We start from the raw sequence: 14,243 nt of genomic DNA, 5'->3' as shown, positions 1-14,243 counted from the left end.
CAAGTCATTTATGCATAGGATGCACACACATACAATTAGTAGAATAATGAAAATATGTAGTGGGTAACCCAAAAAAAAAAAACCGAAAAAAAAAAGAAAAAAAAAACCAGACGTGTGTGAGCGAGAGAGACGGGATAGAAAGAGATGATGAAAATTAAAAAAAACAGAAGGGCTGTCATAGTACATTTTAAAATCGACCATTTTAATACGACTATCTATTGAGTAATAGTAATAGATTACCACCATGTTATAGTAAATTCCTCATTCTTGGTGTATGCCTGATTTTGGATAAATTACAAAAAATTAAAGGAGAGTCTTTTATTGATTTTTACTTACATGTATACATATTACTGCTCCTTTGTAAGCAATGAATATAGATATATAAAAATAAAGAATAAAAGCAAAAAAGAAAAAAAGAAAAAAATAGGTAGTCTAGGCCGATCATTGGTAAATAATAGAGTGTGTTGCAGATCCACACATAACTGTATAAAATCGCATTTCTTTTTTTATTGATAGACTTTCTTTTTTTTTTTTCTTCTTCTCTCTCTCTCTCTTTTTATTTGGATGAACTAAAAAAGTACAATGGAATCTACTAGTATTTTATCAACATCAACCAAGTTACCTAGCATTTTAATGATGAATTCTTATTATGATCAAGTTGTTGTATCTCCCCCATTAACACCTGCTGTTTCACCTTCTACTATGCTAATGGATTCAAGCAATACAGACAATTTGTACAACAACAATAATTATGCTTATTCAACCTATACGGGCAGTATGAACTCCCCAAACAGCAGTCACCATCATGATCAACATCATCATCACCAACAACAACAACAACAACAACAATCGACCCCATCGACGACTGCACACAAGCATATTTGTCATTTTAACTTTTGTGGTTGGAGTTTTAAACGCTATGAGCACTTGAAGAGACACATGTTGGTTCATACGGGTGAAAGACCTCACACCTGTCGCTATCCTGGTTGCGGTAAAAGCTTTAGTCGATCTGACAATTTTCATGCTCATTATCGTACCCATACCAAAAAGAAATCCTGTGCGACCAAGAGAAAAAATGCTGCAGTCACTACCGTATCCGCGGCTGTCACTCAGCGTATCACTCCACAGGAACAGGCCAATCAGCAACAATCACAAGGAAGACCTCATAATTTCTTGACTTCAATTGCTACGACAGCTGCTGTCGTTGCTGTGTCACAACAACAATTACAGCAGAATCAACAAGTTTTCTATAACAGTCATTTATATGATGGAAGATCGACCGAGGTAACACAACAATCAAAAATTGCACTTTTTTTATTTTAATTAACATTTTTTTTTTTTTTTTTTTTACAAGATGAATAATTACTATAGAAACTCATTTCAGCATAGCAACACTTCGCCCGTCCTAAATTTTAATCTACTAAGTCCTACTTCTACACCCTCCACACCACCCAGTAATCTATCATTATTAAACCATGAACCTACCTTTTTTTCCAATAACTATGCCTCTCCTTACATGTCATCATACCCCATATACCAACCCACTATGCCCAATTTATCAAAACCAAAGTTTAAAAAGACTTCTACTACGACCGCATCCGCATCTGCATCCGCATCGTCGACAACAACAACAGCAACCGCAACAACAACATCATCTACAGCAAAGTCGCATGCATGTCCAGTATCGCAATGTCTACGAAGATTCAAGAGGCTAGAGCATCTGAAACGTCATATGCGTATTCATACGTTAGAGAGACCATTTCGTTGTTCATATCCAGGTTGCCAAAAGAACTTTTCCCGATCGGATAACTTATCTCAGCATATCAAGACGCATCAAAAACACGGAGCGAAAAGAAACTAGTTTTTTTTTTTTTATCTGTCCCCATCATTTTCATTGTTAGCTAAAAAAAAAAAAGCCCCCCAACTTGGTTCTTGTTGGGGGTGCTTCTTAAATAAAAAAAAAAAAAAAGCGGCATAAGCACCTAAACCAGTTTTTAAACCTCGGCGGCAAGCCTTTTATGGGAAATACCACTTTTAAATAAACTAGTCACACTTGGAACTTTAAAAAAACCCACCCCAACACCCCCCCTTTATCTTTTTGACATTTTTTTTTTTTTATATATTTTTATATCTTTTTCTTTAATTCTTATTATTAATAATAAATCATGTCTGCTAAACCCATTAGAGAATATGATGGTAAGCTTTTATTAGCCTACCATCTTTTACGTGCACCTATTGTCGGTCAAGAAGATAGCGCTTCACTCTTTTCCCCTGCTGCTACCAAGTTGGCTCATATTAATGTGGATACTTCTCTTTTGGAGAACCGTGCTGCTTTTGATGCCGCTTTAAAGCAACAACTTGATAACCTTGAAATCACGCATCCTTGGTTACTCACTGACAAGTTGGTTGCTAAACCTGATCAATTGATCAAGCGTAGAGGAAAGTATGGTCTCTTGACTCTCAATAAGGATTGGGCTGATGCTCGTAAGTGGATTGAAGAGCGTGCAGGAAAAGAAATCAAGGTAAAAAAAAAAAAAAAGATATATAAAAAAAAATAAAAAAAATAGATGAGATTACCATATTTGGTGCAGAAAAACTGATTTTTTTTTTTTTTTTTGTAAAAGATTGAAAGAACGACTGGTGTTATCAAGACTTTCCTTGTTGAACCTTTTGCTCCTCACCCTGACAACACTGAATACTATATCTGTATTAACTCTGTTCGTGAAGGTGATTATATTCTTTTCACTCATGAAGGTGGTATTGAAGTAGGTGATGTGGATGCCAAGGCCTTAAAGATGTTGATTCCCGTCACAGGTGAATTCCCTTCTTCTCAATCCATCAAGGAGACTCTCTTAAAGGACGTACCCGAGTTCAAGCGTGATGTTCTTGTAGACTTTATTCGTCGTCTCTATGCTGTTTATGTGGATCTCCATTTCACCTACCTTGAAATCAACCCTTTGGTCGTCACAGACCCCGTAGAGGGTCAAACCCCTCAAGTCATGTATCTTGATTTAGCAGCCAAGATTGATCAAACCGCTGAATTCGAGGCTGGACCTAAATGGGCTATTGCTAGAGCCCCTCAAAATATTGGTCTCGTTCCTTCCTCTTCTGATGCTCAAAATGTGGATGGAGGACCCCCTATGGATTTCCCCGCTCCTTTCGGTCGCGAATTAACACGTGAAGAAGCTTATATTCAGGAATTAGACGGAAAGACCGGTGCTTCACTCAAGTTAACTGTCTTGAACAAGGATGGTCGTATCTGGACCATGGTTGCTGGTGGTGGTGCCTCTGTTGTTTACTCTGATGCTATTGCTGCTTTGGGTCATGCTGATCAACTTGCCAACTATGGTGAATACTCTGGTGCCCCTACCGAGACTCAAACCTATGAATATGCAAAGACCATCTTGGATTTAATGACCCGTGGTGACGTCAACCCTCAAGGTAAGCTCTTATTCATCGGTGGTGGTATTGCCAATTTCACCAATGTGGCTACTACTTTCAAGGGTATCATTCGTGCCTTGACCGAGTTTAAGCAAGCTTTGATCAATCACAAGGTTAAAATCTTTATCCGTCGTGGTGGTCCCAATTACCAAGAAGGTCTTCGTGCCATGCGTCAATTAGGTGAAACCCTCGGTGTTCAAATTCACGTGTTTGGTCCCGAAACTCATATCACCGAAATTGTCCCCTTGGCTCTCGAGGGTAAGTCAACTACCCTTCAAACTTCTACTACTACTTCTTCCGGTAATTTGTTCCAAGATCAAATCTTTGGCTCGGATACTCCCTCCGGTGCAAACACCCCTAAACTTGTGATTGCTGAGGACAACGAAACCCCTAGTAACCCTAATGAACGTATGACTTATTTCGAGAGCGGTCAAGAAGAGTCTGCCGAATGGTATCGTCCTTTCACCTCCAAGACTCGTGCCTTTGTCTATGGTATGCAACCTCGTGCTGTACAAGGTATGCTTGATTTTGATTTCATGTGTAAGCGTACCACTCCCTCTGTCGCTGCTATGGTTTATCCCTTTGGTGGATCTCACGTTCAAAAGTTTTATTGGGGTACCAAGGAAACTTTAATCCCCGTTTTCACTTCATTAAAGGAAGCCGTTGAAAAGTTCCCTGAAGTGGATGTCATTGTGAACTTTGCCTCTTGTCGTTCCGTCTTTGACTCGACTCGTGAAATCTTTACTTATTCACATCAAATCAAGACCGTGGCTATCATTGCTGAAGGTGTCCCCGAACGTCGTGCACGTCAATTATTACATGAAGCTGAAGCACGTCACGTCCTTGTCATTGGTCCTGCTACCGTTGGTGGTATTAAGCCTGGATGTTTCAAGATTGGTAATACAGGTGGTATGATGGATAACATTGTTTCCTCCAAGTTGTATCGTGCTGGTTCTGTAGGTTATGTCTCCAAATCTGGTGGTATGTCCAACGAATTAAACAACATTGTCTCTCGTGCTACCGATGGTGTCTATGAAGGTGTGGCGATTGGTGGTGATCGTTACCCCGGTTCTACTTTTATTGATCATTTATTACGTTATGAAGAAGACCCTAACTGTAAGATGCTTGTGCTTTTAGGTGAAGTCGGTGGTATTGAGGAATACCGTGTGATTGAAGCCGTCCAAACCGGTGTCATCAAAAAGCCCATTGTTGCTTGGTGTATCGGTACTTGTGCCAAGATGTTCACTACCGATGTTCAATTCGGTCATGCTGGCTCCATGGCTAACTCTGATTTAGAAACCGCTGATGCCAAGAACAAGGCAATGCGTGCTGCTGGTATTGTTGTCCCAGAGACCTTTGAACAAATGCCCTTGGCTTTGGCTGAGACCTACAACAAGCTTGTCAAGGAAGGTGTGATCCATCCTAGAGCTGAACCCGAGATCCCCAAGATCCCCATCGATTACTCTTGGGCTCAAGAACTTGGTTTGGTTCGTAAGCCTGCTAGTTTTGTCTCTACCATTGTCGATGACAGAGGTCAAGAGTTATTGTATGCTGGTATGAGAATTACTGACGTCTTTAAAGATGATGTCGGTATCGGTGGTGTTCTTTCTCTTTTATGGTTCAAGCGTAGACTCCCCGATTATGCTTGTAAGTTCATTGAGATGGTCTTGATGTTGACTGCTGATCATGGACCTGCTGTCTCTGGTGCCATGAACACGATCATCACGACCCGTGCTGGTAAGGATTTAATCTCCTCTCTTGTCTCTGGTCTTTTAACCATTGGTGAAAGATTTGGTGGTGCTTTGGATGGTGCTGCTGGTAACTTTACCAAGGCTTATGACAGTGGATTAACCCCTCGTGAGTTTGTTACTTCGATGCGTAAGGCTAATAAATTGATTCCGGGTATTGGTCACAAGATCAAGTCGCGTACCAACCCTGATATGCGTGTCGAATTAGTCAAGGAATACGTCAAGAAGAATTTCCCTCAAACCCCCATTCTTGATTACGCTCTCAAGGTAGAAGAGATTACGACCAGCAAGAAGGATAACTTGATTTTAAATGTGGATGGTTGTATTGCTGTTTCCTTTGTGGATCTTTTACGTGGATCGGGTGCATTTACAGAAGATGAGGCAGAGGAATATATGCGTATTGGTACCTTGAATGGTCTCTTTGTGCTTGGTCGTTCTCTTGGTTTCATTGGTCATCATTTGGATCAAAAGAGATTGAAACAAGGACTTTATAGACATCCTTGGGATGATATCTCTTATCTTTTACCTTCTTTAGATCCTGAAACTTTAGATCCTCGTCGTGTTAATGCTCGTGTCAATGTTCAACCCAAACAATAAGTTCCTTTCCCCCCCCATAACAACAACAACAACAAAAAAATTGTAAAAATTACCACCACCCACACCCCACTACATTATTCATTATCTTTTTTCTTTAAAAAAATAAAATATTCTTAATCAGAAAAAACAATGACGAAACTTTTAAAAAATAAGGAGAAAGTTGTTTAATTATCATCATCTCTTAAAATTTTATAAACAGCGCAACTAAAATAAAGCAAAAAAAAAAAAAAAAAAAAAAAAGACAGAAAGAGAAAGAGAGAGACAAGAGAAAATCGATTTATTTCTGTGTTTCCCCTCTCTCTTTTTTTTTTTCTTTCTCTTTCTTTTTTTTTTTTTTTACATACATAACGATGGACGAAAATTACGGAGGCGGATTTGATTTGATTTCAGCAGATATCGAAAAGAGTTATATTCGACAAAATTTACCCATTCGACGTCAAAGTCTCATTGTTTACCATGACCAACTTCATGCGTCTAATGAACCCAAACAACATTCAAGTATGCTTGTAGCCACGGACACCGTTGCTGCTTCCGTCGACACAGAGAAACCATTGAGTATCAAACTCGCCAACAACTTTGTCGAACCCCTTCCCGCCCCTTCGCCCGAGAAAGCAGCAACAACAACAACAACAGCAACAGCAGCAACAGCAGCAGCACCACCACCACCAACGACAAAAATCATTGGAATCTTGAGCCCAAGCAGGTCAGAATCGACTCGCAAAGAATTGTGGAATGATATGCAACCACTCTCTAAACTCAAGAGTGTATTTTCTCGACTCCACCCAAATGAAACATTGACAACATCTAAACGAAGTCATTGTAACCACGATGTAAAGAAAAAGAAAAAAAAGTCAACAGGGAAAAATCATCATGCAGGCATCATTTATACTGCATTATTATCACATGTATCCAAAGATTTCTTGAAAAAGATACAATTGTCAACGATTGGAGAATATCATGACGTCTTTGATGGAACCACAGCTGTGGTAAGTGATAGGAGAAAAGAGATATATTTTGTATGTCACACACAATGATAACTAAATTTTTTTTTTTTTTATATATATATACAAGAATTGCATTCTGGATATTCTAAATACAAATGACAGAAATTTGGCCTTGTTGGTGGGTAGAGCCTTGGAAAATCAAGATTTGTTTCACCACGTGGACTATAAATACAAATTACGAGATTCAGATACAGAATTATATCAATTTCAATTTATTCATCATGACGATACCATCTTTCTCGAGACAATGTCAGGTAACAAATTATCTTCCAAAAAGAGCAGTAATAAACGCAATGGTAAAAAAAAACACCGCCCACCCAAAAAAAAAAAAATTAATTGTTTTTTAATTTAATTAAAACGCACTAGTGCCATCGGCTTGTAAAACATTACCCATAAATGGTATCTTTTCTGTTTTAACAGATTGTTATTCACCAACATGCACAAGAAAAAGTCCGTGCTATAGTATCAGCTGTCCCCGGATGAAGGAAAAAAAAAGTCTTCAACGTCCGCTTAGTCTTTACTTTGGCGCTGAACAAGAGGTAATCTATCCCTTATAAGTCTTCCCCCCCATCCTCTTCTTACTACTAATGATCCCCTTCCTAAAAAAAAAAAAAAAAAAAAAGCGTTCCTTATGGAGACATTCAGTACCTTTAAATGTTGTCCTGGGTGCTAACAATCTAGAGCAAAAACGTCAAGAATGCATCTATGAGCTTATCTATACCGAAGAAGATTTCACAAAAGACATGCATTATGTGCAAGACGTAAATATCCAATTTTAAAATAATACGCACACCAGATTCTAAAAATCAAGTTATATATATATATATATATATATAGTTTTGGATAGAACCTATTCGATGGGGAGATATCATCCCGATTGAAAGAAGAAATGATTTTATAACAGATGTATTTTGGAACATCAAGGATATTGAAAGAGTGAGTTCTGCACTCTCCAAGGACCTCACAAGCAGACAAGATAAACATACGATTATACCAAGGATCGGTGATATTCTCTTGAATCACGTCAAGGATTTTCAACCGTTTGTGATTTACGGTGCTCATCAAATCATTGGCAAACACGAGTACGAATTAGAAAAGAAACGAAACGTCAAACTACAACAGTTTGCAGAAAAGTTGGAGAGACAACCTGAATCGCGTCGGTTGGAATTAAATGGTTATTTGACAAAGCCCACGTTAAGATTAGGCCGGTATAACCTGTTACTGAATACCATTCATCAACTCACCCCAGCCAATCATCAGGATTATCAGGATCTACCAAAAGTCATTCGGACCATTACCGAGTTTATGATCCTGTTGAATAAAAAGGTTGGGTTGTCGGATAATGCGTTTCATCTAGAGCAAATAGCTTCAAAGATACTACCCACTAAAGGACTTGCGGTAAAAAAAAAAAAAAAAAGCGTTGCTATGCTTCATATAAAACATGGATTCTTAACAACACCCTTCTATTTCCCCCAATAGAATTTGGACCTGTTGGATCCAAAGCGACAACTGATTATGCGTGGAAAGATGAAGCGCTTTAATGATCAAACTTGGGATATTCAAGTATTTCTATTTGATCATTATCTCGTCATTTGTAAAATAAAATACCAAGATGGGTTAGAGTACTATAAAGTATATGGAAAGGTAAATCTGTGAGCATGAAAGGGGGAGGAGTGACTTTTTATTTATATTAAAAAAAATTACCTTTTTATTATAGCCCATTCCATTCGAAGCACTCCATGTATCTATACCAAACTCAGGTTAGTGTGTTTCCTATATATAAAAATGTCATCTCTTTTTTTTTTAAACTTTTTTTTAACATATATATGACAGACATGATTCCCTCCCCTGTATCTGCCAAATCCAACATTTACAACAAAATTACCTCTCCACCCGTAACAGGTTTCCCTATTGTCTTTCATCATCTGGACGAATCCATCACTTTATTCACTGAAAATGAATCCACAAGAAAGTTATGGTTAGATAAAATAAATGAGTTGGGATAATTAAAAACTTTTTTTTTTTTTATTATTATTATTATTTGTGGGTAATTAAAAAAAAAAAGGGTGGGGGGTATATGCAAAAATGGGATGAGTGTGTTTATATGATGTTTAAGAGACTTTCGAATGAGAATCAATCCTTTCGAAAATTCTTTTTTTTTTTTAAAAAAAAATGAGAGTTGCTTATTTATGAGGAATGATTTGTGTGGGGACAATGATCTTCATGAGAGAATTGGGTAATATCAACACCACATTTTGGACAGAAACTGTAACAACTGTGACTTTGTGCACCTGTGAATGAACTGGTATGATAATAAGCGTCTGTTGCGCTATCCATGCTTTTATCGTTTTGTGCACGATTGTATTGATGTGTAAGCTTAATATTGGCACTTTCCATTTTTTGTTATTGTTGTAATGATGATAATTTACAGTTTTTCTTTTTGTTTTTTTTTAAAAAAAAATTGTCTTATTTATACATGTATGAAAAAAGAGATCGGCTGATTAAAAAGCCCCTTCTTTTTGTTGTTGTTGTTGTTGTTGTGGGGGAGGAGGAGGGGCCAACAGAAGGGAAATAGGGAAACCCTTTCTTTAATAACTTTTTTTTTTTTACACGTTTCAGTTCAAATGAAAACATAATCTCTCTCTCCCCTCCCTCCTTTTGTGGGTAATAAATAATCATGCGATTCACATCAATCGGCTGTTGTCCTACTCCCTGCAAGAAAAAAAAGAGGTGTAGTAGAATACGTAGACATGTTACACGCATAAATCTTTCTCTTTTCTGATTAAACAGCAGCACAATGAAACGTCCCGTATCATGACACATATTGTGATACATGCAAGGAGTACATCTTTCTTCCCTGCACAAAGGTCTGTATTTGTCAATTTCCCAAAAAAAAAAAAAAAAAAAAAAAAAAACTGAACAAAACACGGTTCATGCGTATACTCAAACTTCAATCTCCCCCCTCTCCCCTCCCCCCATTTTCTCCTGTTGAATGCGCTATAATGTAGTCCGACAGTACCAACTTATAGATAAAAATATTCCGGGTTTTTTAGGGGATGTAAAAGCCGTCTTTGGGTGTATTTATAAAAAACGAGGAGTCTATATAAACATAAATATATATATTTATATATATAAAGAAAGGGTTTATTTAAACAGAAGCTTGAACAGCGGGTTCAACGAAATCCTTGGAGGCCTTAGCACCGGTATCATCACCAGCAGCGTTAGCACCACCGTGAAGGGCAAGAAGAGCAGAGACATCAAACTTGGGAGCCTTGAGGATCTTGACCTTACGAGTGTAGGTGTTTTGGAGAGGGTAGATACCTTGACAGGCCTTTTCGATACGGACAGCGATAGCATCTTGAGCAGATTGAGAGGCAGAAGAGGTAACCTTGGCAACGAGTTCCTTAAGATCACAGGCAACAGCTTCTTCAGTCATGATCTCGAACATCTTCTTACGGATTTGACGGATTTGACCGGCTTGAGCGTAAGTAGTCTTCTTGATTTGGTTACGACGACGAGAAGTGAAGGAGACGGCAAAGAGACGGACAAGATAACCATCGGTTGTCTTGACATCAACAAAGGCCTCAATTAAAGATTGCCACTTCTTGACCATAGAACGGAGCTTGTCGGTGGTCATATCCATACGGTAGAAGTTGGTGAGACAGTTCTTACCTTGGATTTCGTCTACCTTCAATTGGATCTTACGGAAAGAACGAGATTCATCCTTGGATAAATCACCAAGAGACATCTCAACAACACGACCGAGGAGAGAATCGTTGGCGTTACGGAGACCTTGGGTACGGTTGACAAGTGTCTTACCGACTTGACGGACATCAAACATGGAAGGGGCCTTGATATCATACCAATCCTTACGGGTGAAAGGGTCGACACTATTTTTTTTTTTTTTTTTTTTTTTTTTTTTTTTTAGGAAATTGTTTAATTACGTGTAAAAATATATAAAAATAAAACCAATTGGGTCTGTGTATAAATTGATATAAGGTAATAAAAGAGAGAGATAGAAAATTCAGTTGCGCGTAAAATTACATTGGGTTGTACGTCATTCGAAAGTAAACTACATCCAATTCATCTGTTATAGATCCTGTGCGTCTTTTTCGTCAAAAGCATTTCAATCCAAGCTAAATTCACGTCGTTATTTCGATGAGGGTGTTTTCATTGTTTAAAATATGTCGTTCAAGTGCGCGGTGTAATTGCTTTTTTTTTTTTTTACGAATAAAATAAAAAAAAATCTCTCTCTTTATTTTCCAAAATAATCAATAGGTACTTTAAAAAAAAAAAAAAAGAGCAACTTACACCTTCTTCTTCAAACCCTTCTTTCCTTTACTAAGACGCCTGTTAAAGTAAAAACAAGAATGAGTATACGAATTGACATGCCGTCGCATGAAGAAAAAAACTTACTTGTTCTTGCCAACAGCTGTAATAGTCAACAAGTAGGATAATTCATGGTGTGGGGAGTTAGATGGATGGATGGATGGATGGTAAATGATTTACTTTACCCATGATTGCACTTGTAGGATTAAAAAGAAAGTTTTCTAGATTTCCTCCCCCCTCTTTTGGGCTAGTGAATACTACTGTGGCACCCACCTCGGGGATTTTCTTCCTGCGGTACACGGGGTTTAAACAAATTAACCTAATTTTAAAAAAAGGTGTTTTTAATCAATGACCTCTCTCTCTCTCTTTCTCCTCGTATCATACATAATTCATTTACATATTAACTTTTAGGAGAAGACTTGGTGTAGTAAAGGGGAGATAATATTTGATTAAAAAATAAAAAATGACTATCAAGATCTTGCCTCATGGCATTTGTATACCGTGTGCGGTGCCCTGAAGATGAAGTTATTTCGTCACTTTTATAATGGAGACTCACAAGCACTGAGAATTCACTGTATCTCTCTGTTCATAAGTTGTACTTTTGTCACAATGACTACCCAGATAAAATATAGTCATCCTCCCATTGAGAGAGAGAGAAATACGTATCTGGGATGATTTTATGTAGTAACAGTAAATAGACTGAAAAGAAGTAATCATTTCAGGAAAATCCATGTCTATTTTATAAACAGAATTGATTACAATTAACTGTTTAAAACAATTTAAAACATGTCTTTCACTTGAATGGTGGTTGATATATGACCGTTTCTTAGCTCGCAAACTGATTTTGATCCGTCAAGGCTTGTAACACTACTTGAGTTCACTTTTCAACATCCTTTTAAAGCATACACTCATCCTTTAATTCCCCAGTTTTTCAAATGGACACAATAAAAAAAGGCGTGTCTCTACGCTAAAAGTGAATTGGTAAGCTCTATTTTAATACAGGTGAAAGAGAGGAGTATTTACCTTGAACAACTTAATCACGTTGACTCTTTTTGTTAAATGAAGTGTGTGTGTGCTTTTTTCAGCACTGGGTACGTCCTTATACAAGCCAAGAGCCATTGTCCTCCTGGTAGGTGTACTTATTCTCTGTCGTTTGTGGTTGTTTCTTGATAAATGGAATAAGCCCTCATCACATATACGTACACATTCTAATCGATATTCCCAACGACTATAGTCAAGGGCAACAACCCTCGGACCACAAACAAGACATAGTCATCACATTGTAACTCTGTTACTGTTCTTTTTGCTTTCTGAGAAGGTGTGACAACCCGTCGAAATCTTCTGTTCATTGGACGCGTTCTTTTGCCTAGTGAGACGCATGTCCTTTTGACTGTTGTTTAAGAGTTGCTTTTGGAGGAGGAATGTAGTGTTTGCGACGAGGTTTTTCTACCTGACACCGCACTCTTGTTGTTGTTACGTGAGTGTGTTGTTCATTTGATGGAGCTCTTTCTAAAAAGTAGGTCAACAATTTGAAATGGGTATATTAAATACTTTGGAGGTTTGGACTGCTTAGTCAATTAGACTGTTTTTTCTTTCTAGGATTCTTTCTACTAAAAGGAATGAATGGCACTTTATCGACTTTTTTATAGACGTTGCGACGTTTTATACCAGTCATAATGCTTAAGACCGCTTGACTGAATCACTTTAAAATCCCGCATACAAAAAAAAGAAACCCCACAAGAAATATTAATTTTTTAAATTCAGCTTTATTTATGCAAAAAAAAAAAAAAAAAAAAAAGAAAAAAAAGTTTAAAATATAAAATTAAAGGGGGCATTGGTCTAATGAGTCTACCCTTCCAGTGCTAAAACTCTGTAGAGAATCCGCCACTAATTGATCACTGGTAATCTACTCGTCTCGTGCGTACCTGTTGCTGATCTACTAGTTCGTATCTGTTGCTGATCGTATCTATTGCTGGCCAATGATCAACCAATGAAGAACCCTCTCGCTTGTTTCAAACACGCCCGGAGGCAGGAAAGAGATTAGAACCGCCGCCACCCAAAAAGACCCCACCGCAGATTTGCTGGCAAGACAAAACTACGGCACTTTTGCTGGCTAGACAGAAGCTGGATAAAGAAAAAAAAATCGAGAGTTGGCAGAAAATGTGCCCTTTATATACCTTTTTTTCCATCACACAAAATCGATTTTTTTTTTGTTTTGTGACCGGTTTTGCTGCGCAGTGCCTTCAAAAATTTCAAAAGTCACGGACAAATAAAGCAAACATGCGCAGTAAATAAAGGGAAGAAAGGGTAAACAAAAGTGAAAAAGAACATTAAAGGCCTTATGTCGACATTGACATTTAGGAAACACTAAAAGAATAAAAAGACCACCTCCGACACTTGTACAACTCAGCAACATTATGTATAATGTCAGCCATTGTTACATTTCTTGCACTAATTGAGACTTTATTTTCTAAAGGGTTTTTTTGGGAGGAATTTTTGTTCTGCTGCTGGCACTTCTGCTAATAATATTGGTTGATTATAAAGTTGTAATAAGCAGCTACGTTGCAGAAAGCAAAACATGGTTTTATGAATTTTTACTCCCAGAAGAGCGGGACTTACAAATTATGTGCATAACCTAAATCCTTTACTGCGTTGCACATTGCCTTAATTTTTAAAATTTGTGTGAATAAGGTTCTTGATGAACTGTTTCTATGATCAATGTATAATCAACTGATCAATAGAAGAACAGTCAAAGAAATAAATAGTTACCTGGACATCCTCCTCCGCCCCCGCTCATCTACTCTATTTTAGACACTGAAAAATTGACAAGCGTCTTAAATTAAATTCTGTATTGGAAAAAATAACGTGGATCTGTATCACATCCGAGCGGCCATTTGATAATATACACAAATGATGGAGACTGAAAAATAGTCCTCGTGGGAGTTTTCTCGTGTTACTTGAACAAAAAGTCATTTTTTTAACAGGAGAAATGCAACAAGGAATGAAATTACAACCGTCAAATAATGCTTGACAACAGTACTTTATAAAAAAAGAAAAGAGAGGGAATTCAAAAAAAGTTAATGGAGAGTCGTATGCAATTTAACATTACTATAAAACGAAATTT

The 14,243-nt window shown here is 37.6% G+C and overlaps 5 protein-coding genes across 5 annotated transcripts; 3 read left to right on the top strand and 2 right to left on the bottom strand.

Annotated features, from left to right (window-relative positions):
* Window positions 1–777: 777 nt before the first annotated feature.
* Window positions 778–1,861, top strand: EV154DRAFT_421343 (uncharacterized protein; the record flags this gene model as incomplete). Its single annotated transcript, XM_051596014.1, has 2 exons — window positions 778–1,114; window positions 1,662–1,861. The coding sequence occupies 2 exons, from the start codon at window positions 778–780 to the stop codon at window positions 1,859–1,861; spliced, it is 537 nt and encodes a 178-aa protein (XP_051457206.1).
* A 246-nt stretch (window positions 1,862–2,107) lies between these two features.
* Window positions 2,108–5,907, top strand: EV154DRAFT_602942 (citrate synthase-like protein). The gene is made up of 2 exons (XM_051607319.1): window positions 2,108–2,522; window positions 2,625–5,907. The coding sequence occupies exons 1-2, from the start codon at window positions 2,166–2,168 to the stop codon at window positions 5,784–5,786; spliced, it is 3,519 nt and encodes a 1,172-aa protein (XP_051457205.1). The 5' UTR covers window positions 2,108–2,165; the 3' UTR covers window positions 5,787–5,907.
* Window positions 5,908–6,136: 229 nt separating this feature from the next.
* Window positions 6,137–8,446, top strand: EV154DRAFT_421481 (Dbl homology domain-containing protein; the record flags this gene model as incomplete). The annotated part of the gene is made up of 7 exons (XM_051596024.1): window positions 6,137–6,258; window positions 6,487–6,772; window positions 6,858–7,044; window positions 7,157–7,285; window positions 7,349–7,551; window positions 7,628–8,188; window positions 8,270–8,446. The coding sequence occupies 7 exons, from the start codon at window positions 6,137–6,139 to the stop codon at window positions 8,444–8,446; spliced, it is 1,665 nt and encodes a 554-aa protein (XP_051457204.1).
* A 1,303-nt stretch (window positions 8,447–9,749) lies between these two features.
* Window positions 9,750–10,631, bottom strand: EV154DRAFT_602940 (S-phase-specific ribosomal protein cyc07; the record flags this gene model as incomplete). The annotated part of the gene is made up of 1 exon (XM_051607318.1): window positions 9,750–10,631. One exon carries the CDS (start codon window positions 10,629–10,631, stop codon window positions 9,939–9,941), a length of 693 nt encoding a protein of 230 aa, XP_051457203.1. The 3' UTR covers window positions 9,750–9,938.
* Window positions 10,632–13,264: 2,633 nt separating this feature from the next.
* On the bottom strand, window positions 13,265–13,594 carry EV154DRAFT_510196 (uncharacterized protein). Its single transcript, XM_051601682.1, has one exon. It carries the CDS (start codon window positions 13,533–13,535, stop codon window positions 13,308–13,310), a length of 228 nt encoding a protein of 75 aa, XP_051457202.1. The 5' UTR covers window positions 13,536–13,594; the 3' UTR covers window positions 13,265–13,307.
* Between the last annotated feature and the right edge of the window lie 649 nt (window positions 13,595–14,243).

Source organism: Mucor mucedo (assembly GCF_025094135.1).
Source record: "Mucor mucedo strain NRRL 3635 chromosome Unknown EV154scaffold_50, whole genome shotgun sequence".
NCBI classification, from domain to species: Eukaryota; Fungi; Mucoromycota; class Mucoromycetes; order Mucorales; family Mucoraceae; genus Mucor; species Mucor mucedo.
The sequence above is the reverse complement of the archived record's forward strand: the minus strand, read 5'-3'. Positions and strand labels throughout refer to the sequence as shown.